This window comes from Falco punctatus (genome assembly GCF_963210335.1).
Source record: "Falco punctatus genome assembly, chromosome: 4".
NCBI lineage: Eukaryota > Metazoa > Chordata > Aves > Falconiformes > Falconidae > Falco > Falco punctatus.
This window is the reverse complement of record NC_137583.1, coordinates 104,834,051-104,861,615: the sequence shown is the minus strand read 5'-3', so window position 1 is coordinate 104,861,615 and position 27,565 is coordinate 104,834,051. Positions and strand designations below refer to the sequence as shown.

Genomic DNA, 27,565 nt, shown 5'->3' with positions numbered 1-27,565 from the left:
GCTAAAATCCAAAAATAACAAAACAACAAAATAATATCCCGGAGATGCAGAATGCACGGACAGAGAGGAATTGCTCTGCTGTTGTTTCTGATGTTCAACTTGGCTTCCTAAGAGAATTTGATTTACAGACTATCTTCTCCTTCGTCGGACGATTTCGGCTGTTGAGAGGTCTGACATGGCAGGATAGGCTATCTTAAACACGTCACATTGCCCTCACTCCCCGAAGACCAGCAGCAAGGCAGAGGAGGGGGATGGAGGCCCTGAGCGTGCAGAGGGAGGGTGGGACGTCGTGCCCCCCACCCGCCCATGCCCGGGCCAGCAGCACGGCGTGGTGGCCAGCTGAGCAGGCAGGGGCTGTGCGAGAGGGCCAGAGGGCAACTGGCAGGGCCTAGGAAACGCAGCTTGGGGTTGGCACGAGGAGAACTGGGAACATGAGGAGGAGCAGAAGCTTTTGCCACAGGAAATTGGGGCAGGGGGATGGAGGGCCTGGAGACGGTGGTGGGCGCTGCCTGTGGACCAGAAGGCAAGCTAGATGCCTCCTGGCTGCTGGGCCACAGCCAGAAAAATGGGAGAACTCACCCATTGACCGTATTCGAGAAGGGAGGAAGCTCGCCCAAACTGACCTGTTTACCTCATTTGAGAGGAGAGGAAACTCACCCAAATTGGGAGGCGGTAAGCCACATTTAGCTGTGCTTAACCTCCGCTTGCTGACCTGGTTTAACCCCACCACCTCCCTCTCATCCTGGAGGGCAAAATACACCCGTGAGGCGACGCATGTCCCTCTGCATGTCCCCCTGCATGTCCCTCTGCCTCCTGGGGGCCGAGCGAGGACAGCACTTCATTTCGGGCACTGCGTGCAGTTAATGGAGGAGAGCCTCGCATCGCCCCCCCCCCCCCCCCCCTTGTCGCGGTGGGTTTTCTTTGTGGGTTCCCTCCTGGGAGCGGGACATCCCCTCTTTACTCCCCGGGTGCAGCAGGGTCGCTGGGGGCGCTCCCCTCCCCGCTGCGGGGCGGCAGGCCGTGCCCGGGGGCTTCACCGCATCTGCCCAGGCCGCAGCGGTGCGCGGGCGGGGGGGGCTGCCCCGCGCTTTGCGTTCCCCCCGCAGCCAGCAGACACGCGGCTGACAGGGCCCGGGGCGCCGTGCTGGGGACGGCCAGCGGCTCCGGTCGGGACGGCAGAGCTCATTAGCTGCGGCATTCACAGCAGTGGCATTTCCTGCCGGTGCGCGGCGGCGGAGCGACCCGCCGGCGGATGCTGACACCGCCGCCCATCACCGTGCCCCGCGGCGCCGCGGGCGCGGGCATACTTGTGCCGCAGCGGCGGCGGGCGAGCGCCGCGCCAGTTGCGGCAGCGGCGCGTCCCTGCCGGTGGGGGTGACTCCGGCGGCCCCGCGAGCTCCGCGCCCGGCGCGGGCGGGGGGTGCGGTGCGGCCCCGCGGCGGGGGGGAGGGGGGGGGGGGGGGCGTCCTCCGCGCGCACCCCGCTCGCGGGCAGGTCCCGCGCCAGCGCCGCAGTGCCCGTGCCAGGGCAGCCCCCGCCGCCGCAGTGCCCCCGCCGCCCCGCCCGCACGCGCCCGCCGCACGTGAGCGCTCCCGCCCGCGGCCCGGGCGGCGCGGAAAGTGTGTCACTGGGTGAGGGGGGCGGGCGGAGGCGGGGCGGGACGGGGCGGGGCGGCCGGCCGGCGGTGCCGCACTCTGCGCGGCTCCCGATCGCTTTTGTTGTAAAGGGGAGGGTGCCGCGGCGGGGACGGGCAGCCACCGCTCTGACAGGCGACAGCGCGGCCGCCTCCCGCCCGCATGTAGGGCTGCGGCGGGGACGGAGCTGGGCAGAGAGAGAGCGACCGAGCCGAGCCGTGCCGTGCCGTGCCGAGCGGAGCCGAGCCCAGCCCAGCCCAGGGCAACCCAGCTGTGCCGAGCCCGGCGGACCCCAGCGCGGCGCCGCCCCTGCCCCTGCGGGAGGAGGCCGCCATGGAAGTCTGCGCGGGTAAGCGGCGGGCCGGCCGCGGCGGGCCGCGGGCGGGAGGGGCTCTGCGGGGTCGCCGTGGCGGGCCGGGCTGGGGGAGGGGGCGGCGGGCGGGGCCGGCTGGCGCGGCGCGGCGCGGGGGAGCGCGGCGGGCGGCGGCGTTGCCCGGCCCCGGCCCCGCTGGTGGCCCGGACGGCCGCGCGCTGCCTCACATGGACCCGCCGGGCGAGCCATGTGCGCCCTGTGTTTACGTTCCGCGCGGCGTGCGCGCCCATTGGCCGTGCGGGGCGGTGACGCGCGGATTGCATAATAGTGCCGGGGCGGCGGCGCGGGGCGGCTGGCGGCGCGGACACGTGAGGCGGGCGGGCGGCCGCTGTTTTGGTGACCTACATTCGGGGCGGCGGCGGCGGGGCGCGCCCGGGACACGTGGGGCCGCGCCGCTGCGGCGCCGGCAGCCCCGCCCCCGCGGCGCCGGCGGCCCCGCCCCCGCAGCGCGTAGGCCGCGGCGGAGCGCGGGGTTTGGCGGCGGGGGGGGGGGGGGGGAGTTGGCGGCCTTCGGCGCCGTGCGGCGGGGGCGCGGGGCCCGCACGTGGGCCGGCCCGGTGCGTGGGGATGGCGTTGTGTAACGGGGAGGGGGCGTCCGGGGGCAGGGCAGGGCAGGCCCTCTGCGGCCCGGCGCCGCGTGACGGCGGGCATTGCCGCAGCGCCGGCCCCGCTCCCGCTGCCCGCTCCCCTCCCTCCTTGGGCGGCCGGGGCGGCCGGGGGCGCGGGCCGGCCGGGGGAGCCCCGGCTGCGGTGGCAGCCGCAGCAGCGTCTTCGGGGCCCGGTGAACGGACGAGCCGCGTAGCCGCTCACCGCCCCCTTACCGCCCCGGCGGCCATAGGGCTCCCTGCGTCGCTGTGTACGTGAAGCACCGGCGCGGTACGCACCCCCCGGCCCCCCAGCACAGCCCCGGGGCCCGCGGCTCCGAACCCCGTGCGGCCGCGGCGGGCTCGGCGTGGCCAGAAGGGCTGGTTGTGCCACCTTCCGCCGGGCCCCCCGAGCGCAGCCCCGCCGGTTTATGGAGCCGGGGCTGCCTCACCCGCCGGGCATCGGGGTGCCCCGTGGGGTGCGGGGGGCGTGTGGGCGCGCGGGGATGGCGGTGCTCTTTGTTTCGAGGTGTCGCCCGGTGCGGTGCACGAGATCTGACTCCTGGCTGCTGATCGAGCAAAAATAGGCTTCGTAGGGAGATGTAACTTCTAAAATAACAAAAATATTAGGGATGTTGGCTATGGCACAGACAAGACTGCTGAGCTCCCCAGGGTATGGGAGCAGCCCAGCCCTCTGGAGCTCCTCAGCCTTTCAAAAGGCAAGGGGTGAAAACCCCCACAGACATACTCTTTCCATGCCCTCCTATGGCATCGGTGTTACATTTGAGGGAAAAGAGCATCGCTTTTTATGAGGCAGAGCTTAGAGATAGCGGGGTGAGGTGGCAGCCTGGCGAAACGTGGAGTTCCCCGCAGGGGCCATGTCTGCGTGCCCTGCTCTGCCCCTTGCAGATAAGGATGAGGAGGAGCTCCGTGCCTCCCGTGGACCAGGTGGACTGTGAGCTTTGGCCTGGCACCTGGCAGAGGCACGTGCGGCGCCAGGGGATTGCAGGACCTTTGTCAAATCGGTGGCGTCTTAACACTAGCACACGGGTGTTTGATGATGGCTTTTTCTCATGCTGTTGCTGCACTCATGTACCCCTTGCAATCCTCCTTTCCCCAGAGCACGGATCCTGAACGCGTGCTACGCTGCACGGAGGATTTCTTTAAAAAAAAAAAAATTAAAAAAAATATGTGCAGGAACAAGCGCAGTGGTGGGGTGTAGGGGCACCGGTGTGCAGGAATGTGAGAAGCAGTGTGTGTTGTAGCGCATATGTTGTGCAGCCGCTTGGTCTGACTTCTGCTCCGCAGCAGCTCTGCTGGGGGCTCCTCAGCTGCATGCTCCTTAAGGGGCTGGTGGGAGTTTCCTTGGTAGAAAAAAATTAAATGTTAAAGAACAAATGGGCCAGTAAAGATGCTGCAGAAATGCTGAGAGGACTGTTATAGCTGATAAAGGTGAAGACATTTTCTAAGTCAGAATTCCTACCTGCAAGCAGTGATATTTCCAGGGTTGTATAACACCACTGCCTTTTACTGTGAGGAGACCATGGCTGATCTAAGGGGCTACAGCCCCAATCTGCTGTGCCAGCTCCTCAGTTGACAGAGGACTCGACAGACACCAATGCTTTTTTCCTCCAGAGGAAGCCAGGGCACAGCCCTTTAAAAAGTTTTTAATTCTTACTGGTGTTCGGAGTTCCTTGTTGCAATGTCCTGAGTGAAGAGACTCTACAGAGCAATACAGGCATAAAACAGCAAAGATGCAGAGAGTAATTTCCTTAAACAGTTGCGTGGCTTTTGTTGTTGAAATTTTGGTATGAAATATCAGATGCTTTTATATTAACTTTTGAAATGCTGAGTCTTGGAGTCAAACAAAGTGAAAACAGTTTCTCTGGCTTACAAGCAAGAAAAAGGAGCCTGTGAAAAGCCAGAACTGCTCCCAGGTCTGCCTGAGGGCAAAAAGCTGTTTCATCTGAGGGATTCTCAAGTGTGTCAAATTGCGCGATGCGGCAGGACAGAGACTGTTTGCATGTAGCAGCCTGGCAGTCAGAGTTTAGGTGCTACTAGAAATGCTACAAAGGCTTGTAGTTGGACAAATGGCATTCAGTAGGCTAACCAGGCTGCAGCGCTATTTCCTTCCCTTGCCCCCTTCCCTTCTGCATCGTGAGCACCTCCCAGCCCTTCCTTTCTGTGCCTTTGGCGCGTAGCCTGCATGAAGTCTTTCTGTCTGCCCTATTTCTGTCCCTAACCTAGCTTGTTTGCATTCTGGCTCCACAGCGCTGTAAGATCCTGCCTTTGCTGTGGCTCCAGGCGAGCTCTGCTCAGAGGGTGGCCAGGGAAACCCTCCCTGGGCTGCCCTGTGCCCTTTCCCCACTGCCCCATCCTGCCAGCACCATGGCTCGTTGCTCCATCTTTTGGTTCTGCCAGCTCATCTTGACTTGGATCAGAGGAGGCTGTTAAGATGGGAGAAGGGGATGGGGCGGACTGGGAGGTCAGCCGCTGAAAATGAATGGAGAGAAGGAAGCTTAAGCGAGGGAGGGAAAGGAGTGTGCCCAGGAACACGTGATGGCTGGGTCTGGTGTGCTGGGTCATGGCGTGGCTCACATGGCAGCGGTGCATGTCTGCTTGTTATGTCACTACGTGCTGCCTTTTTTTCTTGCCTTAGGGGGTGTGATAGCTTACATCAGCTCTTCAAGCTCGGCATCTAGCCCAGCCTCATGTCACAGCGAGAGCTCAGACAGCGGTTTCCAGTCATCCTCTTCTCCTGTACCATCTTCTCCAAACAGCTCCTCTTCAGAGAGTGGCTGCAACGGCCGGAGCAGCGAGGGCTCTGATGGGGCACCGAAGAGTGATCGGCTGGAGGAGACTATTAAAACAAACCAGTCGAGTGTTGCTGGTTTGACAAAAGGCCATAATGGAGTCACAAGTATGTTTGGTGCCGGTTCCTGAAACCACCATTTTTCCCCTTTTTATATTTACAACCAGGTCCTCCGCATGGCTTGCTGCGAAGGCACGTAGCAAAGCCTCCATTTTAATTTTTTTGCATTATATGCGTGGTAATACATATGGTATTGCCATACAAATGCTAATAGAGGGGAGGTCCCGTTGCTGTTAACTTCAAACAGTCCATAAATACAGTCCAGATTTACTTCACATTTTCACTAGTGAAAACTGATCTTCATAAAAATCCAACACATGGTTAAAAAGATGATGCAGTGAAGTAAAGGTAATAGTAATCAGAAGTTGCCTTTAGGAGTATTTATGGAGCTGTCTTGCAAATCTTGTTTCTCTGTTTTTTCATACTCTCTTCCCTACCCCTCCACCTTTCATCCCCCCACATTTCTTTGAGGAACAAAATAAACAAAACCAAAACATTATATTATATTTACATAGCTGTAGCTGGGATTTTTATCTTTTTATTTCTAAGTCTTTTATTTGTGGATATTAAAACTGAAGTATTCATAAGCGGGAACTAAAGGATAGCATTTTAAAATGCATGTAACAATCTAGCTCCAGCTGTTTTCTTGCACTTTTTTTTGGTAATCAGAGAAGATCAACGATAAAGAACTACATTTGAACAGTTTTGGAAGGGCAGGAATCAAACTGGGTACTGGAATGAGTGTTCCAACAAACAGCTGGAATTCAGACTAGTCTTTTGAAGGCTGCATTCTTCTATTGGCAGAATTGTTTTATCATTTTGAATTGTTATGAAGCTAGAATTAGTATCTCACAGTTCTATCTTACAATATTTTTTTTTTTTTAAAACTTTTAAGAGCTCTTACCTTAAGTTTGTAGTAAGAACCTTTACTTCCTCTTAGAAATTTGCTTGCATCTAGGTTTTTGGTATCAGGGCAGAGGTTCCTGAGGATGAAACCTGTTGTAAACTGTTCAGATGTATAGGTAGATAGATAACATTTTTAGCTCAGTACTAGCTCTGTTTAAAAAAAATAAAAAAGAAAAAAAGAAAAGAGCGAACTAAAATTTTTGTGGTTTGGTTCTTTTTCAAAACTTTACAAAAAATAAGAGTTTTAGTTCCTCTTTATAAATGAAACCCAAATGTCAAATAATCTACTTTTCTCGTAGAATATGATTCTGTGGGACTATTTCCAGCTGTCTGTGTTACTCACTGTTGAGGTAACTTTGTGGTTACTGAAGTCACTGGTAAAATTCCCATTGACTTCAGTGAAACCAATGTTAGATCAGCACTTAGGACTTGCAAAAAATGCTTGTTGACAAGCTGAAGTAAAATACGTGGGCAAAAACTTAAAAAAAGCCACACCATGAGCATATTTACAGTGTTGAGAAGGTATTTTCAAGTTCAGGTGTGCAAGTGTGCCATTCGGGATATACGCTGAAATGAGTAGCCTGTACATATGTAGATGTGGCTGAGTCTGAAACTTTCATCAAATAGGTAGAGTGTATGGCTTGTTTACAATACATAAGAAAATCAAGTGTCCAGTAGTTCTGTTTTTAAGAAAAGATGCTTTTTCTCTGTTGGGGAAACTGTAGCCTTTATAAGGGCTTACTTGTCCTGATGGAAAGAAAAAAAAATAGAGCCCAAACTTGGTGGCCTAGTTAACTAAATGCTACTTTTAAAAGTGCATAAATGCAAGCAGACTTTCTTTTTCTACAGTTGAGTATAATGCTACTGTGACTGAAAGTCCAGTGAATATATGCTTTCTCGCTATTCTGTTGAGTGCTTCACATTTTTTTACCCCCTCCCTTGCACTGGTACCTTCTGAACTGTTCAGGGGTTTTGTGCATTCTTCTTGTCTGTTCCTTTGCTGTGTATTTTGGTTGTTGAGCTGACCTGATGTATATTGCTTTCAGTCCAGGTTTTAAAAGCTGGAAACGTGTTCCTGCAGTTGTCACTGGTTTTCTATATCCCTGACTTTTCTGTTCTGATTCTAGAATTTAATGGCATGGTTCTTCTTTGTAAAGTCTGTGGAGATGTCGCTTCAGGATTTCATTATGGTGTTCATGCCTGTGAAGGCTGCAAGGTGAGCTGTATTTCTGCTTACCCTTCTGCTGGTGAAATGCTCGCGTTCTCCCCATAGAGGAAAAGGGGTGATACTGCTGAAAAAGTAGCGGTACGCTTCTCTGTTCAAACTTAAATCTGATAAATTTCAGACAATGTATAAGTTGTAGGAAAAGGCAAACCACTTAGCAATCCACAGCATTTTTCGAACTCTGCAGTACTTTCTGTTCTCGCCCCATGTGCAATCCTGCCTGACCAGAGAATGAGAACTGGAGACAGAGGTGGTAAGGACCATATGACACAAGACATGCAAATGTTAATTGCATTAAGAGATAGTAGGTGTGAGTTGTCACCAGGGCTGGAACGCAGAGCAAAACAGCTTTGGAAAAGCAATGCTTTACCACAGGGAAAGCCAGAGCTGGGTGCTTGGGTGTTCGTGCATCAGTAGAGCTGTATTTTCTGATACTGTAACACTGCAAATCTTACCTTATGTGAAGGAGTTTATCGGCTTAAGGGTTATGTGAAAGAGCCACCTTTGGAGGTCATATGGTGCAACAGAATGGTTTTGTTGCCAAACTGGAGATGGAAGTCAAAAGATCTGATTTTGTCTTTCATGTTTGCACTTGATGTCACCGGAGATTGAGGGTGTATCTTAGGAACTGTCAGTACAGTGATAGAAATAATGCTGGAGGTATTCTGCTCTTGGGTGCTGACTATGCAAGGAACAACTTAGCATCTTCTATAATTAGAAATCATAACTAGTTTGCGTTATACACAGATCACGCACAATGGGGAAGTAAGTCATGAGGAGTAGCAAGCTCTTTAAAATCACTTGGGGCTGATGGCTCTGAAGAAGCTGATGAGATGCAGTGGGGTTTTCTGTCCTTGCAGAGAGGTGAACCTTGGCAGGATGTAATATATGCTGTAATAATAGTTGCTGTGGTTTCTTGTTTGCTTGCAGGGTTTTTTCAGAAGGAGCATTCAGCAAAACATCCAGTATAAGAAGTGCTTGAAGAATAACAACTGCTCTATAATGAGAATGAATAGGAACAGATGCCAGCAGTGTCGTTTCAAAAAATGCCTGTCAGTTGGGATGTCAAGAGATGGTATGTTCCTCTACTGAGCAGTGATCCTCTGAGAGGAAGTCTGCTGCTCACCTCAACACTGATTGCTAAGGGTCTTAATGGCAAAAAATGCAGCCAGCCCTTTTGTCAGGGACAGGTTCCCTGTCCAAGAGCATTTAGATCAGCTTGCCTTCTAGCTCTGTGACTCTTCTGAACTGGTAATGTAATACTGGCCACAGAGCTGTCCGTCTCTGGAGGCTAATGCAGCGGGAGGCACTGCAGTGGTCTCTTAGAGGAATGGTTATAACAAGTCTCGGTTTTGTTTTAATGAGTTAATATTTATAGCTGTATCCTGCATGAATCTGAACAAAACTCTTCTCCTTTGTTTTGTAACTGTTGCTTTTTCAATGAAGTGGAATTCTGCTCAAGCCGATAGCCTTAGACTAATCATTATAGAGCGTAAACAGTTAGGTTTGGGTGCATGGGGTGAGGATATATCTGCCTCCTTTTCTTTTCTTGGAAGGAGAGGGAAGGCAGGGAGGAAAGGGTAATGTTGAGCTGTGTCTCTGACCACCTTGCTGGCTGTCCACTCCTTGGTGACTTTTTAAAAATGTAATGCTGAAGGTATAGTTCATCAGTCTGCTGCGACTTACTGTCGCAAACCAGAACTCTTCCTTCTGTTTCACTTTTTAATTTTCTCTGGGTGTTTATTTCACAATAACTAGGAATCCGGGGCTGTTAATAATTTAGTGGGTGGAGTGTTAAAACTTATTTTAAATAATTGTTCCGAGTTCTTGTCATGCATAGGAGTTATTTCATCCCCTAGGCGCTTGTTTGTGCGTAAGGTTACACCTGCTTTAATGAAACAGACTTAGTTACATTAATGATGGGCTGCTGCATGAACGTAATTACATCAGTCGAAACCGGTTATAAGCCCTTGTAAGGCTGTGGTTGAACAGGGTAGTAGAGGTAGTTGTAGATTCCCTAGGACAGGATCAGAAGTGCTACAGCCGCAATGATGCCCATCCCTTTGCCAGCAGAAAATGTCCTTGTCGAGGCAAAGTTATCAGGAAAATTTGCCAAGGTAAGCTGCATTCAGCATTGATTCTTTTAACTGTTTTGCCAGGTTATATAATAGGTCCATGAGGAGCTGTTGTGTAGGACTTCTATCCAAGTATGATACGAACCATGTTTATATTCAGCTAATTGTCAGTTCACAAAGTTGAACTGGTTTAATTGATCCAATCTTAAAACCCGACAATTAACTAATTCACCTGTGTGTATAGTCCAGGGGTCCTCAAACTACGGCCTGCGGGCTGGATATGGCCCCCCAGGGTCCTCAATCCAGCCCCTGGTATTGACAGACACCCCCGCACCCCACCCCCCCCCACCTCCGCCGGGGGCTGGGGGGAAAACCAAGCAGCCACAGATGACTGCCTGCCACTGCATCCGCGCGCCGGCCCCCTGGTTAAAAAATTTGAGGACCCCTGGTATAGTCCATGGCCAGGTTTGTAGCAAAATGGGGAAAAGGCTTTAGAGACTGTGTACTGTGAACAACAGCATACGTTTCATATCTCACGCCTATCCTATGCCCAGTTTGTTCCTTGATTTCACTGGTAATACCCCTGCTGTAGTATTGGTGAGAGCAGTTAGTATTCTGTTAAAAGGCAAAATTTTTGGTAGCAATGTGTATCCTGTGTGTGTGCGCTCGTGCGACCGCTTTCAGGATTGACTTTGTTTTTCTTCCCACTGCTTTTCATTTCTCCACCTTGGTAGCTGTTCGATTTGGTCGCATTCCCAAACGTGAAAAACAGAGGATGCTGATTGAAATGCAGAGTGCCATGAAAACTATGATGAACAGTCAGTTCAGCGGTCACTTACCCAATGAAGCATTAACAGAACTTCAAGATCAAGCACCTCAAGAAGACCTTTCCTCCAAGCCCAAACAAGAGCGGGAGACCATCAAAAGCCCTTCTCCCCCTCCTGGCACTGACATGGCTAAGGAAGAAGTGATTGGTATGGTCACTAGGGCCCACAAAGACACTTTCATGTACAACCAAGAACAGTCCCAAAACCCAGCAGAGATGATGCAGTCCCAGACTGGGGAGAGAGTGTCAAAGAACACTGAGCAGTACATCTTGAGCAGCGAGCACTGTGTTGGTGGGCTCGGTGGTCCTCAGTACCCTGAAAGTGAGCAGCACCTTGCTGGTGGACAGTACAAAGGGAGAAGCGCAGTGCATTATCCAAGTGGGCACACCATGTGTTTTACAAACGGCCACTGTATGAACTTCACGAGTGGTTATACTCAGCAGCTGTGTGATAGGATCCCAGAAGACGGCTTTTCTCCAAACAAGAATGCCACTTATTCTTGCAGCACTGGAGGAAGAATGCATCTGGTATATTGATATCTATTGTTTAATTTTACTTGGTGAAAGTCTTAGTGATGGGTGTGATCCAGCTGTGCCTCTTTAGTCAGTGAAGCTGCACACAGTTGGCGCAACGCTGAAACTTAAAATAGTGACACAAGTTTGATAGCACGGGTCGTGATGAAGGAGAATAGTGGCTCAGGTTGCGCTGAGGATTTGAAATCGTGTAAGTGATGGAGTTTCTTGGCTTGGTATTTAGTAAACAAAGTAGGCTACTGTCAAAGAACATTGGTTGAAGAGAACAAACTCACGGGCTTTTTAACTGGCTTGAGTTAAAAAAGAAAATAGATGTTAGGAGTTTATAAATTCCTTTCTTTACTCAATCCTCTTGAAGACTTCACTTTAAAACAGACTACGCAGTTGGATATGCTGTATTTTCCTTAAAGGTATTTAGAGCAAATGTCTGGGGTGGCACCTCAGGGCTAGGATTTTAAACCAGTCTGCATGCCTTATTAGTGTTCTAAAACCTGTCTTGCTGGGTAAGCTTTTTTTTGTGTTTTGTTTTGTTTTTATGGGGATAGGGTGGTTCTGTAACAGGCAGTGTAAAATACAGGCTCAATGGGACCCCCAGGCTATGCATCCTTCTCCCCTAGAACGTGTTCAGATTGGAACAGAGGCAGGAGGAAGATGCACAGCTAAACCACTTGAGAGAAGTTCAAGGTCTTTTCTGTAGTACTTACACAAGTGAGGCTCTAAACACACTTCTTGGTAACTTGGATGACTTTGCTAGAGCATTTTCTCACTGAATTCTTAAAAAGGATGCTTCCTGTTTTCTTGCATGTGGGTTCTGGGTTGGGTTGGTTTGTGGTTGGTTTTTTTTGTTTTGTTTTCTTTTTTTTTTTTTTTTCCCCCCTTAACAGGTCCCTCCCATTTGCCTTGCACCTGCTGTTCCTCTGCCATTCAGGCAACCGGTTCTGTAAGCCCCTTAAAATAGATTGTCCTTCTCTTTATCACTGGAACCGCCTGGGATGAGAGAACATAACATCCTCATTCTCATCCTGTGCTCCTGTCGAGAAGCACAAGCCTCTGACCTTTCTGGTGTACTTGGAGCTGCTGGTGTTTTTCTTCCTCATAGTTTGTACAGATTCTTCATAGGTTCTTGAAGACCCCTGAAAGTATCCACATGAAGGCTATTTATTTTGATGCTGGATTTTTTTTTTAAATTTTGTTTGTTTGTTTTGTTTTTGTTTTTTTTTTTTTCTCCCTCCTTCAGCTACTGCATATGTGAACCATGCCATCCCTAGCGGGCTTTGACCTTAATTGCAGACTCTGGGCACTATACCATGACAAATAGTAGTAACTCCCAACCTTTATTCCTTGCAGGGAAAGTATGTGAAGTCACTACAACAGCATTCTTGGCACTCCTGAGAAGTCAATGAGATCAGGATCCGACTAAAATGAGTCAGTAGCCATAAGGGAGTGTAACTAGGCTCTGAAGCAGTGTGGAGACAGATGTTCAGGGGTTTGGTTTTTTTTGTCAATACCCCCCAACCAGAAAAGCAGAACAGGTCGTTCCTGAAGAAGTTCCTCTAAAGAGAGCTAGTGGCTATCAGCATTCAAGGAGTGTCTGGATGACGCTTTTGGTCGTACGGTTTTGTTTTAGATAGTCCTGCAAGGACCAGGGAGTGATGGGTCCTTATGGGTCTCTTCCAACTTGAGATACTCTATGATCCTATGATCTTGGGAAGAGGTCTCTCAAGACAGCTTGGACATAATACACAGTGGGGGGAAAGTGGCGGTTTCCCTTTGGGACTCAGTGCTGGGGGTTTAGGGTAAACAATCTAGGATGAGAAGTTGAGGTGCTGTGTCCCGTTTAGAGTGGGGTGCTGAACCAGAGATTCCTTATTTTTTGGAGTGCTGTATTTTTAACAATGCATATGTGAACTGTTGCAATATCATAGATAGAGCAGTGATTGGTTTCTGCCATGCTTCTAGTTGTGTGCCTAAACATTTCCTTTTGCCAAAATACGTCATGATTTTCAGTTTATGGAAAGGGTCCTCCTCTACCCCACGTGCAATCATTTGGTTTTGGGTGTTGTCCTCAGACACCCAAATGGTGGTGTGATTCACAGCTGAACCAAGAAATCTACAATTCCATTCCTTGTCTGATGGGGAGAGAGAAAGCGGAGACCTTTCTGCATATTGACTGCCCAGTTACAAACTGGGATTTGGGGGGGGGGAACCCATAGAAATTTGTATCTGCCTCCACCTTGTTTTCCCTGGCTGTTGCCAAGTACACACACACACGCATGCATGCATGTATATATATACCTGTATAATATATTCTTGTAATGTAATTCTTGAAGATATTCTTGTAATCTTGGGACCTTCCACACAGAGAATTCCTAGGCAATTATCAGATTCAAGTTGCTCTGCAAAAGCAGCATAGCTCTGAGGAATTACTAATTCATTTCACTGTTTTCTCTTTGCTTTGCTGACGTTACGTAGGATTACCTGCACTATTTAGTATACTTGTGAGGAATACTTAAAGGAATTCTTGTCCTTGGTGATGACAGCTGAAGTGAATATTAAAAGGTTTAAATGTCATTAAAAGATGTAAATTTTAGAAAGCAGAACTGAAAGTATCTCAAGAGTGTCTGGTTGGGTTTTACAAAAGGAATTCACTGGCAGTCTGCCTTGACTGATAAGTCTGATCTCATTGTAGTGGATTCAGATGTTCCTGTAAAAAATTGCTGCATGTTTGTATAAAAAAGAGCATTTTGTCATCTTGTGACTGAGCAAAATTGGAATACCAGTTCCTTGGTGGTCCTTCTTCAGTGATACAAATAAAAGCAAACACATAGGAGAGGAAGGTTGTCCCAGTAATGAGGGTGTAAATGTGTGGCTCAGGAAACCAAGGCTTGGCCCCTTGCTGTGACGTTAGTGCCTTTGTCACCTTGACTGAATCACTTTAGTTGCCTGCAAAGCAAGGAAGATCTATGAGAATTAATATAGTAGTGACTGTGGAATTACGATTGATTGATTGTGAAATCATGATTAATTGTGAAATTACAGGGGTAACACAAGAGAAATCCAGTTGTCAGGCATGAGCTGAGATCAAGGAAGAATAGCATAACCTGGATTCTCTCAAGTCTTTTGCTGTAAACAGTGTTGGAGTCTCCAAGGTCAGCAAATCTAGAAACAGATTACTGATGGATTGCCATGGATTTTTTGCTGGTTTTTTGTTTTAAAGGGAAGGGGGGAAACCCAGTTGCTTTGGGAATTGAGTGAGGAATACTGATATATTTTTTTTTCTCTGTGCATCATTATTGCAAAGTTTTCTTGAAGAATAAACATGGTTCTTTGAAGTATTTGTCAGTATTTGGAAGGGTATCTTTAAGAGTTATTTTTTGTGTATGTTTTGTAAACATCAGGTCTGCCCAATGAGTAAGACTCCCCATGTGGACCCAAACAAGTCTGGCCATGAAGTCTGGGAAGAGTTTTCCCTGAGTTTTACCCCTGCGGTGAAGGAAGTGGTGGAGTTTGCCAAGCGCATCCCAGGTTTCCGAGATCTCTCCCAACATGACCAGGTTAATCTTCTGAAGGCTGGGACCTTTGAGGTGAGACCGCTGTGTGTATATTGTGGACCTGACAAGCTTTGCATCAGTCTGACCCCCTTAAGAACAAAAATAAACAAACTGGGTTATAGCAGGCAAAACCAGCTTGTTCATGTATGCTAGCTCTACGCTTTCCTTAAGCTGATGGTGTCCAGTGCTTCTGTTTGGTCAGATCTTGTTGAGCTGTCCCTTGTACAGCCTGCTCAAAAGTGCTAAGCCAGTCTACCCTTTCCTCTTCCCTGAGCATTAATAAATGTCTCTTAAGGAGTTTCTTGGTTTTGTGTAGCAGCGGGTACTGTGATAGCTACCTTTGCTTAGCCTGGAAAGAAGCATACTGCATCCAGAAAGGTGGGTAATTTAGAAAGCTGTCTATTGACTTACCAGTTTTGTAGAGGAATGTGTTTATTGCTCTGTATGTCCTTCTGCCGAAGCCAGAGCATCCATCCCGACCAGTCACCACTAGCCTTTGGTGGCAGCTGCAGGTTGCTGAAGTCTCTATCTCCAATGCAGTGACACTGATAACTAGCCGTGCTGCTGCAGCTCTGTAGATACCGTGTGCCAGCTGCAGCCTGACGTACTGTAGATGAATCCCACCGGGCCCTCACGGTCCCCTTGCGGTCATGACACACATGTGAATTAGTGGTGTTAATTTGGAAATGATACCGGAGAGCTTGGTGCTGTTAGTGACCTTCACCAGAGGGGACCTTTACTTAAGGTTTCAGTCGCTCTTCCAGACTCTTGTATCTTTATTGGAGACCATGCACATTTTAAAAGTATTCAAGTGTGAAGTTTAAACCTAGAAGGCCAGAGGAGCTGAAGTCTCAAGTATTCAATGTTACTGTGCTTTTCTGGGGAGGGCAGGGTTGGCAATACTTTCGCTCTTGTTTAATTTATTCTTATTGAAGAGGGTGCTGGATTTCATATTTACCTGGCATTTCTTGTGTAATGTTTTAGGTCTTTTATCTGCACTTATACAGCCTGGTTCTAAAATGTGTAATTGTTGGGTTGAAAGGCACGAGTTGTACTGGAAGACTTGGTGTCTGGAGCATGTCACTTTTCTTTGTTTCTTCCATTTTGCTGTCATGTATTTTTTTTTGCTGTTATTCTTGACCTTTTGATATTCATCTACAACTTTGGTAACTAAGGACTGTATTTTCACTTCTTTAGCTACAGCCTCTTACATTGCTGTTCACATTACACAAAAATGTTGGTTCCTTCCTCTGCAAAGTGGTATACTGTCCAGTGCCCTCAAGGAGAGTGGAAAAAACACCTTGAACTGTTCCTATAATGTAAAGCTAGACATTCATGTTTTGCAAGTAAAATGTTTTGGCTTGGCCTTTCTTCACTTCAGGCTTTTCTCAAGCTTCGTTCGTATGCCTTTTTGCCAGTTACAAGCACTGCTGATAAGGAGGTTTCTGTATCCAGGGAAATCAATAACAATGTGCGGCTGCGTGCTTATCCCTGTTCACTTATAAATAAGAAACATTAATGATTTGGGTTAGTGAGCTTCTACCTGTAGTTAGTCCTGTGTGGCATTTTAATAACAGAAAAGAACCAATAAAAAATGTTGGAAAGCAGTGGGGGGGAACCCCCCCGCCAATAGTATTAATGAAATGATTGCAATAGAGGCAAAAGCATCTTGAAAAACTGATGCATACAAGGTCATTTCTGTCTTGTGGATAACTGAATTAGGATATCCCAACATCCGCGTGTTAATAGAAGAACCTCAGTAAAAGTACTACCTCCGAGCCTGTTACGGCTCCCTTGGGCACCAGTGTGTGGCTGTCTTGAAACTGTGCTTACCAGCAGCTCATATTCAAGGAGTGCTTGTCTGGGGGTAAGAAGATGCATGGAGACAGTGTTGGTGAAGCAGCAGCATAGCTCTATATATTCACACTCATGTGAGGTAAAAAGTCTTCTTGGAACTGGGAGTATTGGGGAGCTCGGTATATTGTGGTGGCGTTTACATGGCTTTTATGGGAGCCAGCTCAGAAACAGCAGTGAGCCTAAAATAAAGAACTCCTGGATTTGAGCAGGTCCTTCCCCACCTCCACAAGCCCCCAGTCCAAATATAGTTGATGGTAGAGCTAACAAAGCCCTTGGATTCCTTGGGGTAGTGACTCAGTCTCTCCACAGACTCACGAACCTGGTAATTTGGGTGCAGGTGGTAGGGAAGCGAGCAAGCGGTTGCCTCTGTGGAGGTTTTTATGTGTTTATATTGCTCTGATCGGGTGGCAGGGTTGATCAGGTGTATCCTCAGCATGCACAAATAGGAGTCTGGCTTGAAGTGAAATGGGATGAATCAGTCATGTGCTATGCCATAGTCTAAACTGTTCTTCCATGGGTTAGAATGGTGACGTTGAAATCTATAGGCAAGGTCTTTACCTTAGCATAAGTCAACACAGCTTCATGGGATTCAGTTTTGAATACCAGCATTCATACTGGTTGTTCGTTATGCAAGTTCATGTTTCTAAAGCCCAGTTCTGTAAGGGGAATGCTATTTTGAAGTGAAAGGTTGTTGAGTACCTGGTGGGTCCGTGCTAATGCATGAGTTCAGCTTTGTGTGTCTGCCCTTTCTCTTTTTGTTGTGTTCTGCGGGCTTCTGCACCTAGGTTTCTGCACTCTGTAGATGATGTAGTGAAAGGGCATACAGCTTGGCTGACAAAGGTGAATAATACATAGTGCTCATGTGTCCATCGAGATCGCTGCGTGCCATTTGGCTGTTAAAACTTACAAGCAAGTCATTGTAACATGCATGAGTGGTGTTTGAATTCTCAAACGTTTTCATTTTTTCCTGAACCCTCCTTTATTAAGCTTGTCAAAAGCACTAGCCTTTGCAGAAAATCTGGTTCTCCTCTCGTCTGTAGTAAACATTTAAATTAATGGAGTTATGTAGGGTAAGTGGGAAGAGCTGACTGTCACACGAAGAGATTACAGCAAGTCTGAAGTTCTAACCAATGCCAGTTGGTTAATTTTCTCCAAATAAGAAGGCTGTTCTGTGCAACTTAAACCTTGAAAATGTAAATCAGGTTGTTGAACATGAGCAAATGAAACTTTACAAGCCATTCCAGAGGGAAACATTTCACAGTACGACTGAGAAGCCACAGGAGAAATTTCAGCCCAGAGGGGTAAGTTCAGTACATGTCAACTGCTCCAGCCCAGGTGCTTATACCAAAGGGGTATTCCCAGCTGCAGCTACAGACCAGGTGTGGTTCCAAGCCCTGCTTCTCTAGCCTTTTGGAGGCTGTACACGTGGCTCCTTTCTACCAGAGCTCATTAACATTCCTGTGGGTATAGAGATGTGGCATGGTACTTTCCCAGAGAATGCCTAAAGGGCCGCATCATCAGGTGGCGTAAGTCCGCATTGTTCCAATGGAGCTGCTCCAGTTGATGCCAAGTGAGAATCTGGTTCAATACCTTCTTTTTGCTCTTCATAAGTGCGGCCAAGAAAACGTTTCTTTTAATGCTCTGTATGCCTTTGGCTGCGCAGTGGCTTAAACAAGTTGTCTTACTGGCATATTTATGAATGGCATTGTCTTTGTGGCTCAGGCTGTCTGAGGCTTAAATTTTAATTTTCTTCCTTTTCGTGTGCGGTAGCCCCTCCCCTGCATCCACTCACTACCTTTTTCACTTGTTTGTTTCTCCAGCTACTGGGCCAGAGCTTGCACTGATTTTTACAGCTCGGTAGCATGCTGACAGTTTCTGTATAGAATGTTTGTGCAGTGGTTAATGAGACAGTTTGAATGACCTTAAAAGGGTTAATTTGTTTCTTTGGCTTTTCTAGAAATCCACCTATATTAACCTGGTTTGGTTTTGTTTTGTTTTCTTTCACCAGGTTTTAATGGTACGGTTTGCATCTTTGTTTGATGCAAAGGAACGTACCGTCACCTTCCTGAGTGGAAAGAAGTACAGTGTGGACGACTTGCATTCAATGGGAGCTGGTGATCTGCTCAACTCAATGTTTGAATTTAGTGAGAAACTAAATGCCCTGCAACTTAGTGATGAGGAAATGAGTTTGTTTACAGCGGTTGTCCTGGTATCTGCCGGTAAGAACAGAAAGTTAACTTGCAGCTTTGCCAAAGTTTGAATATGGCTCTGTACGAAAAGATTTCTGTAAAATGTATACCCTATTATTTTGTGTCGAAGTGCAATTTAATAGGTCTTAAGCTACTAGCAGCCTGTAATTTACTTGTTTTACATACCTGCTTTTTCTAATACTGCCTTTTGGAAAAATGTGACAATGGTTTTTATTTTCCTACTACTTTCTATAGAATGCAAAAATATATCTCATAGCTGCCCAGTAGCTGTTTAGAAGCTGTTTGTCTGACTCATCTAAGTTTCACAGGACAGCATCAATGAAATTACTCCTGATTTGCACAGCCTAAGTCTTGGGATAAGGTGGTATTTTTACCTCCAAGTATTGTCATTGAAGTCTGTTGCGTGTCTTACTCAAGTCTAAATCCAACAGTTTGATCTCTGCCTATGTCAGCAAGAAAGCCCTATTCATCTGCATCGTGACTTCTTACTGCTAAAGGTCTGCCAATCCACTAACATCTTCACCAGCCTCGTATCTTGTTTCAGTCCCTGGATACACAGAACACCCTGGCCCAGATTCAAAGAAGGATTAAGCACCTACTTCTGTAGTATTATCTAAAGCCTCAAATTAGGCACATTAGCTCTGCATACAATGCCTGGAATACAGGATGCAGAATCCCTGCTTGCTGGGTAAGGAGCTCTCTAAAGGTGGCTAGCACAAATGCTAGTAGTGCCTGCTTACACAACAAGCCGGCATTTGGGGGCCACTCACTTCTTGAACCAGTGCATCTCTTCCACATAAATGGTTTAGACCTACGTCTTTCTTACCAGGGAGGTGAAGCCTCTGTAAACAAGGTAGGACAGTTCAGTCTAATAGCTTTGTGCACGGCCTTACTGAAATGTGATGGGGCAGCTGTAGGTAGCCTCTTCGGCTGGCAAGCAGTGGTAATGAGCAGAGGGTGGTACAGAGATTGCAAGCTTCAAAAGCCAGGACGAATGGCAGCATGAAGGAAGCATGGCACTGCAGTCTGTTAGTGAAAATTTTCAGGTAGCAGAGAGAAACCTGGGATTTTAGTTGCTTTTCCAGACTCAGTTCTACAAATTTTATCTTTCAAAAACTAAATTGATGAGAACTCTAGATAACCGTTAAAATAAGGACTGAGAACCAGGCCTCTTCCTTGTGCAGTCATAACTAGGCTACAGCCGCTCTCCTTGCTTTCTCGCTCAGCTCTTGGGCCCTAGAATATCACAGTCTGTGCCACCTGTTTTGAATGTTAGTGGCTGTATCTGTTTTGTTAAATGTGCTTCTAGCACAATGCCACTGCCTCCCCCCCCTCCCCAGCCTTTTAGGTACTGCTCCGTGCTGTTGCTAGCTCCCGGTAGGGCTTAGCCCCGGGGATGGTATGTAACTGTACAGCACGTAGTGTCAGAGCCATGCAACAGGACAAAAAGAGAAGTGTTTGGTACTCAGACTTGGAGCTGCTGAGGATTTTTCAGATCATAGCTTTGGACATTATTGCTACCTGTCTTTGCTACCTTGTGATCTGATCTGCATCTGATCACAGCCTTCCCGGACATCTTCACAAAATACTTCTAGGGTTTTATAAAGTGCAATTTCATAAATCTTTTAACGTTTGGGCCCAAAGTTGCATTTGTACTGTGTTCCAGACACAACAGTAACCTTGGCGGTCACTGTAAGTCCAGCAATTTTCAGATGAACTTCACTCTGTAACTTGCAACTGAACTGAAATACTGCAGCTGTTACTTGCACAAGTAAGCGAGCAAGCTTCACGCTTGAGCAGTACCCAAGAACAGAAGGACCCCCAGCAGATCTCCTGGGGAAGATGCTTGCAGTGTGAGGGCTTGCCAGGAAGCGAAGGTGCCTGCAGAACTGAAGGATTGTGGCTGCCTGTTGATTAACAGATCTTGGAAGCAGATCACCTGCACCCCACCCCGCAAGGAGGAGTGTGACCCAGAGAGTCATTTCCCAGGTGGAAGCAGAGCTCAGTTAGAGAAGGAGGAAGAGCTGAGGAACACCATCTGAGAGAGTGGAGATGCAGACAAAGGCAAAAGATGCCCTAACTGGAAGAAGTGAAGGTGGAAGAACAAGGCCATTAAGACTTCTTCATCTTGGAATGAATGCTATTGAAGAGGAGACTGAAAGGAAGGAGTAGTGAAGATTTACATCGGTTCCAGAAGCAGACACCACAGTGTGTGACTACTGAATCCTAATGAAGTGATCCAGAATATAAAATACCATGCTGCACTAGTTAAAAATCTTTTTAAAAGACTTTCAGTTGCTTAAAATTTAAAAACGCCTGTGGAAAAAAAAAGCAGTATTTGTCTCTAAATAGTGCTAGTGGGGGAACACTTGTCAGAAACAATTCCACATAACACTGGGCAAATAACCATTCTTAGGAGGGATGTTTAGAATGTGCAGGGGTAGTAGCAAGGAATGAGCGTAACTGTGTACATCTTGTTGTGGTGTCATATGGCAAAGAAAGAAAAAGCAGGGCTATACAGTGAGAATGTGGGAGTGTTTCTGGTGGTGCTGAGGAGTTACATTCACAAAGTAAAAGAATGTTTCACCTCTGGCTTCGGTTAGCTGGATGTGTTGAAGATGGAGGGATGGTGGCAAGATGGGTCATAGGCACTGATGAAGGAAGAAGCAAGGTGGAAGCAAAGCTGTATGAATGTGGTTCGTGCAGGTCTATAGAGACCAGATGAAGACTTAACTGAAGGTGATGTTTTGTAGAAGAATATAAAATACACACCCTCTATTATTCTGTCTTATTGGGGTAGTACTAGCAAAAACTGTTGGCCACTGGAAGCAACTGGAAGTAGACTAAGAGGGGAAAGACTTGGACTAATCAAAGAGAAGAGACTACAGTAACTCACCCGAGGCAGCCAGGGAAGACTGGACTGCATTCTTCTGCCTTCAGAGGCAAGGCAGTATTGTAGAGAGCTCTTGAGAAACCTCAGCTGGCATATTCTGTGCAAATGTCATCATCCCTGCTCAGGATAGAGCAAACCTAAAGGTTCTGTAAAGCAGGAGGGCAAGTGAGATAGATATCTTCACAAATAAAGGTGGGGAGGCATCTCTTCACTTGTGCCATCTTGGAGAACAGCTATCAAACCTAATGGACAATCTTCACAGAAGACTGGAGTATGTGCTAATAAACATAATTTGATATTAATCAAAGTTCCCGATTGTTAGAGGAGGTGGTTCTGGAACAATCTAAAGGAACTAAACACATTAACTGCTTCAAAATGGATCCTTAAGTGAATTATGTCATAATTTTGCCCCATAGCAGTAGGGAACTGCACTGAACAGTCCAGGAGGACTTCCTAGGCTTTTCACCTGAGAAGTCAAATTGGATTGACACTGGCAGCATAAGGGATGGATTCCCCCTCCGACTCTCTGATGTGACTCAATGTTACTCCAGAAAGCTGTTGTCATTCCGTGTCCCAGTTCTGCGAAGTGCTTAAGTACATGCACACATCAAAGCACATTTCTGTTCGTGTCCGTCACTCGTGTATGTATGTGCCCTGCTGAATTTACATAGTGTTTAAGGAGAGAGGCTACAGCTTGGAAAAAACCAGCTACTGTGCATGGTTATTAGGTGAGATGTTTTGCTTAAAAATTCGTCCTTTTAAGCTGCTTGCTTATGTTCCACCTAAGGACAACAGGAATGTTCTTAAATACAGCTCTCTTGAAAGAGATGCTTCCGGGTGTGGGGCGAATGCGGTATGTCAAAGCATAATATTTTTCTTGATGTTGAAATTCTGCTTCTCTTCCTCAGTTGGGAATTTTTGGGTGCATTGTGTTTCATTTTGTAAGTGCTTCAGAACGCGCTCAGAAATAGTGCTCGGTCGTGTCAGGGCTTATACTCCCTTAGCCCCTGCGGCTCCCACTGTGCAGATACAAGTGTGGCTGGCCCGGAGTGGGATTTCCTCCTCAAACATGAACCTCCAGTTTAAGTTTAGGGTTCTGTGTCCAGCCTTGAGAAATGTTTGAAATTCTTATTTCTGTGTGCCCTATCTCTCTCCTTGTGTTGAAAGTTGTGATTCAGCAAAATACTTAAGTGTGTGCTTCAACCTGTCCTTTTCTGGAAACGTGGGTAAGTGATTACAGAAGAGGTGTTTGAATGCTGCCAGTTTGGCACGAGCTTAACACCTTGCAAAGCTGATGCTAAATAATGTTTGAAAGACTTTTGATATGTGGGTTTGAAATTTCTAGCATAAATGTTTTAATTTTTCTTGTGCTTGTTACATCAATGAGTGATTCTTCTAGTGGCTTTATGTTGCAAAGTACATCTGTTCAGCTTTTTTTTTTCTTTTTTTTTTTTTTTTTTCTTCTCCCCCCCTCCCTACCCCTCTTGTTCTTTTGTTCTGTTTGTGTGTTTTGTCATGTGTGTCCCCCCCCCCCCCCCCCCTTATCTTTAGATCGCTCCGGAATAGAAAATGTCAATTCTGTGGAGGCACTTCAGGAAACACTAATCCGTGCATTAAGGACCTTAATCATGAAAAATCACCCAAATGAAGCCTCTATTTTCACAAAACTTCTTTTGAAATTACCTGACTTGCGTTCCTTAAACAACATGCACTCTGAAGAACTCTTGGCCTTTAAAGTTCACCCATAGGCCTTTAGATCTCATTTGGACTTGGACTTGCCTGGTGTTAAACTGTTTTGTGCTAAAATATGTATTTATACAGTTGTACCACTTGTTGGAGAGAGAGAGAGAGTTCACAGACTGTGAACAATTGATAGCTGTTCCATAACCATGCAATAACGCTTCAGCAGGTGCTTTCAGCTAACGGCAGCACAGTGTTTGGAGTCCTCCAAGACCTCCAGACCCAGCTGTGCTGCACTGCTGCAGAAGAGGTTGTGATGAGCCTGAATAAATATGGACTGTTCCTTCATTTAGGAAAAAGAACCACTGCTGCCCTCTCATGTAAACGGAACACAGAATAGCTGTGTATATGCATATGGAGCATGGAATGGGGTGGGAACAATCCTGTGCTAATGGGAAAATGGAAGAGCTGATTTAATTGGTCTTTCACGTATCTAATAGATGTATGTCTGTGTCTCTTGATAACTCACTCATGGTTTCACTGTTGTTATTCCATTAAACCCAATGGAATGATTTCAGCTTGCACCAACTCTTCACTGAGCGTGTGTTCATGCCATGTGTATATAATATAAATAGTTAAGTAATGAGTGTTTATGGCTATATAAAGTACAGAGTTGTGTGTATATATGTGTATGTATATAAATAGTTCTATACATAAAGTATACATATAATTTCTTCACAATATTTTAAACTGTGGAGGAATTTAAACTTACAAGAGAAGGTGATCTATGGAAAGAACCAAATAGATGCACTTTGCATATTGCTGAACTAATTATATGAGCATTTCTAATTTTTAGAAAACATCAAATTTGCATTAATATGCTGTGTTTGTTAATTTAAAAACCCCACCAGAGTGGCACCAAAGGGGCAGGGTCAGATTCAACTTCTAGAAGGGGTTCGTAGAGAATCTCAAGTGGAGGTGGTTGGTTGTGGCACTAATAGAATTGATTGTCTGCTGCCACTGAGGTTCTTACGTTCTGGTAAAGGTTAAAGAAGCACCAGATGCTCTTCAGAAACTTCAGCACAGCCAGAAAGAAACTATCTGATAAATAACAGCATCTATCAGGAAAAAGAAAAATAATGGGAAAAATGTATCCATGGTTGCGTTTGGGTGTATGTGTGTTCTGTGACAGTTTATTTCTTGCAATACATCATCTCGCTGCTTCATTGCTAAATGAGAATTGAAAACGGAAATGTGAGATTCCCCATGTCTTTTCACAAGTTGGGCTTTGTGGTTCCCATGCCTGTTCTTCTGGAGCTCTCCATCGGTGCATGTGTGTGTGTGTGTATGCGCAGAGAAGGTGCACTGGATGGTCTGGATTTTTTTTCTTAAAAAAAAAACACCACAAAAACCAAACAAATGGGACATTTTTTGTTGTTTATGCCAGTAGCAAATTACAAAGCAGATCCTTAAGGCTTAAGATTCTGCTGCTTTTCCATCTAGAAAAGCAGCTTTCTATGGGTTTTCTCCATTTGTAGCAGGGCCTGGCATCAGAAAAGAGAGATAAAAAAAGTCAGAGCAGTTTTGTTAGTTAGTTATGTTTATGTTTTGCTTATGTGGGAAGAAGACGCTCCATTACCCTTGTGTTTAGTTAGCTTTCCTGGGAGGTGGCCCTCTGGGTCTCTAGCACTGACTCCGTTTGTTACCACATTTAGCTGTAGGCGGTAGCTGAGGAGCCAGAAAGCCCCCGGGCCGCATCGCTGCTCCTGGCCGTGCAGCCATGGCTCTGGCGCAGCAGCGAGCGGACGGAGCCCTGGTGCCTGCCCTGAGCACTGGCAACTGGGCAGGGCAGGGGAGGCTTGCACCCTGCCACAGCTCCGGTCACCTCGGCGCTGGGAGTTTCCCCTCGGAAAGCGGTAGGGAGTGCTGGCCAGGGGGCCAGGAGCAGAAGGGGGCAGATGCTTGAGTAAGAGCTGGGGAAAATTCACCTTTAGCCTCGGTTGAGGAGCAGAAGAGCCCACCCTTTCCTCCGCAGCTGCTGCAGGGAGAGCTGTCCTCCTGCTTTGAGCTACTTTAACCACTGGATAATGGCCCCTTAACGTACAGTTTTGCCATCCAAATGTGCTGTCGGGGCATATTGTCCTAATTTCTGTTAACAGTCTGCACCCTACCAGTATTACTTGTTTGAGAGCTTCACTGAATTACGCATTGAACCATTCAGACTTTAGAAAGGACACAGTCACGTTTTGTATTATTTAGGGGCTGGAATGACTTCTTTGTAGACCCCATTTCAAATGTGGAAAGTACAGTTAACCCTTGGTTGTTTTGGAAGGGAAGGAGGCTTCTTGCAGAGATTGCCACCCTACAACTGTGTTTTGTTGTGTTTTGGCTTGGTTTGATTTTTTTTTTTTTTTTCCTTCTTAAAACTGTATTATTAAGCCTTTAGGAATGTATAACCAGGACTGAGTAATTACTGCTTATTAAATTTTTAGTTAGATTGACCATGTATGCCTATAGATAGATATTGTAACTTGTGCAATTTCATTTGAAATAATCTTCCTGTACATAATGGAAAAACTCATATAACAGAAAAAAAAGCCCCAAACGGATTGACTGAACAAAAAAGTTGATTAAAGTACGGTTCAAAAGTGACCCACGTATTACAAACCCTAGCTGGACTCTTAGAAGAAAATCTGAACTCATTGTGTTAGCTGTGTATTGTGAGCTCTTCTTTTACTGTGTCACTGGTTATACACTTGTTAAACGCTGAGATAATAGACTTCATGCCAGACATTTGAGTACTGTAGACTGGGTCATCGCTGAAAGATTAGTGTACTGTATGACTTAAATGAAATTTTTATTCTTGATTTTATTCTTGATTTTGTTCTTGTTTTAAAAGATTAAATATGGGCATTATGTCAGCAAGCTAAACCGTGTTTCTGTGTTCTTTGTATTTTTCTGTACAAAATCTGGAGGGGAGGACAGCATGCTGAGATGAACAAAACAGAAGTGATGGATGAGAGCATCAGCTGCTGCCGGGCTGCAGGGGCTGTGCTGGTGTGCGGTGGCTGGGAGCTGGCGTCTCAGCCCGCCCGTGGTGCTGGGCGCTCTCGCCAGGTGGTTCGGTGGGGGTTTCTGATGCGCTTGGTTTGCCACAGTTAATGGACTTGTTTGGGTAGTGTCATTAAAATAGATAATTTTAAACACCTTCGTTGCTTTCAGGAATATAACTGTAGCTGAAAAAAGGAATATGGTTTAGGTTTTGGTGAAGACAGTCTTAAGGCTAGGTTACAAGAGAGGTAGATGGAAGATGGCATATGAAGGGCAAAGACCTGTTTGATTTTTTTAGCTCTATTTCCTAGTTTGTAATGTTTATTGTTTTAAGAGGTAAGAGAAGCTTCTCCAGGAAATGTTGTATCTATCGGTGTTTAAAAAAAAAAAACAAACCCCAAAACTGCAAAATTATGACTGCCAGCACTGGAAAAAAATCACAGCACAAAAATGCTTTCTTCTTTTCTTGGCATGCGTTCCCTGGTGGCGTGTTTGCATATGGCTTCCCGTGTTGCCACCCAGTCTGAGCCCCCGTGAGCGGGGCTGTGAGCCACAGAGTCCCAGAGCCTGGGAGGTCCTCGGGAAGAGCTCTCTCCAGCTTTCACTGGGACACTGCAGGTAGGCCATGGGTGATTTTTTTTCCCTGTTTGCCTGCCGAGAGCTTTACCACAGCAAATGGGGGGGATGGGAGGGATGCTTCCCTGTAAAAGGACGATTCCGTTCCCCCCTCTCCCAGCCTCCAGGTTTGGCAAGATGCTGTGAGGATGGGGGCAGGAGGTGTTCGTGCTTGTTTGTGGGTAACTTGCTGGGCTTTGAGTCGATGGCGTAGACTCGAGTGTGAACGTGCCTGCAGCAGCCTGCCCCGTCTCTGTCCTCACTCGGTGAGGGAGTGATGAATGTCACAAGGCAAACAGAGGTACGAGTGTCCCTGGAAGCAGAAACTGATGAGGGTGTGGGCAGCCAGCTGCCCTCCTGCTCGGTGCTCCCATGGGCAGCGTGTGGGCTGGGAGGGAATCGGCATTCACAGCTGAACTGCAGGGTGCTTTGATTACAGAAACAGTTTGTACAAGGAAATAATTGACACTTCCTTTTCTTTGATGAGTACAGTGAGCAGCTGCCGGAGCCTTCATCAGCAAATACCTTCTTTTTTTTTTTTTTTTCTTTTTTCTAAATTGAAGCTTGGAGTGGGGAGGGAGAGGAACATCCAGGTATGGGGAGAGCCTGGAGACACCTGCTGCTGGCAGCTGACCGAGGCGTAATAGGCAGCTTGGAAAAAACATTGTGAAGGCTGTGC

At 47.0% G+C, this 27,565-nt stretch overlaps 1 protein-coding gene across 3 annotated transcripts; it reads left to right on the top strand.

Annotated features, from left to right (window-relative positions):
• Positions 1-989: 989 nt before the first annotated feature.
• Positions 990-26,151, top strand: NR1D2 (nuclear receptor subfamily 1 group D member 2). 3 transcript variants are annotated; one of them, XM_080385042.1, is made up of 8 exons: positions 990-1,983; positions 5,251-5,511; positions 7,497-7,585; positions 8,525-8,669; positions 10,404-11,023; positions 14,428-14,613; positions 18,446-18,656; positions 23,092-26,151. In XM_080385042.1, the coding sequence occupies exons 1-8, from the start codon at positions 1,968-1,970 to the stop codon at positions 23,286-23,288; spliced, it is 1,725 nt and encodes a 574-aa protein (XP_080241168.1). In that variant the 5' UTR covers positions 990-1,967; the 3' UTR covers positions 23,289-26,151. The 3 variants fall into 3 exon arrangements, with proteins under 3 accessions (XP_080241168.1, XP_080241166.1, XP_080241167.1); XM_080385040.1 differs by lacking the exon at positions 990-1,983 and adding an exon at positions 2,103-2,343; XM_080385041.1 differs by lacking the exon at positions 990-1,983 and having other exon boundaries at positions 2,389-5,511.
• Positions 26,152-27,565: the final 1,414 nt, after the last annotated feature.

What these genes read in the sequence shown, in the direction of transcription:
- NR1D2 (XM_080385040.1), top strand. Translation starts at nt 2,175, where the DNA reads ATGGACCCGCCGGGCGAGCCATGTGCGCCCTGTGTTTACGTTCCGCGC. An exon ending in AGGCCATAATGGAGTCACAA is followed by an intron (nt 5,512 to 7,496) that starts GTATGTTTGGTG and finishes TTCTGATTCTAG; the next exon opens with AATTTAATGGCATGGTTCTT. An exon ending in CTGGAGGAAGAATGCATCTG is followed by an intron (nt 11,024 to 14,427) that starts GTATATTGATAT and finishes TGTAAACATCAG; the next exon opens with GTCTGCCCAATGAGTAAGAC.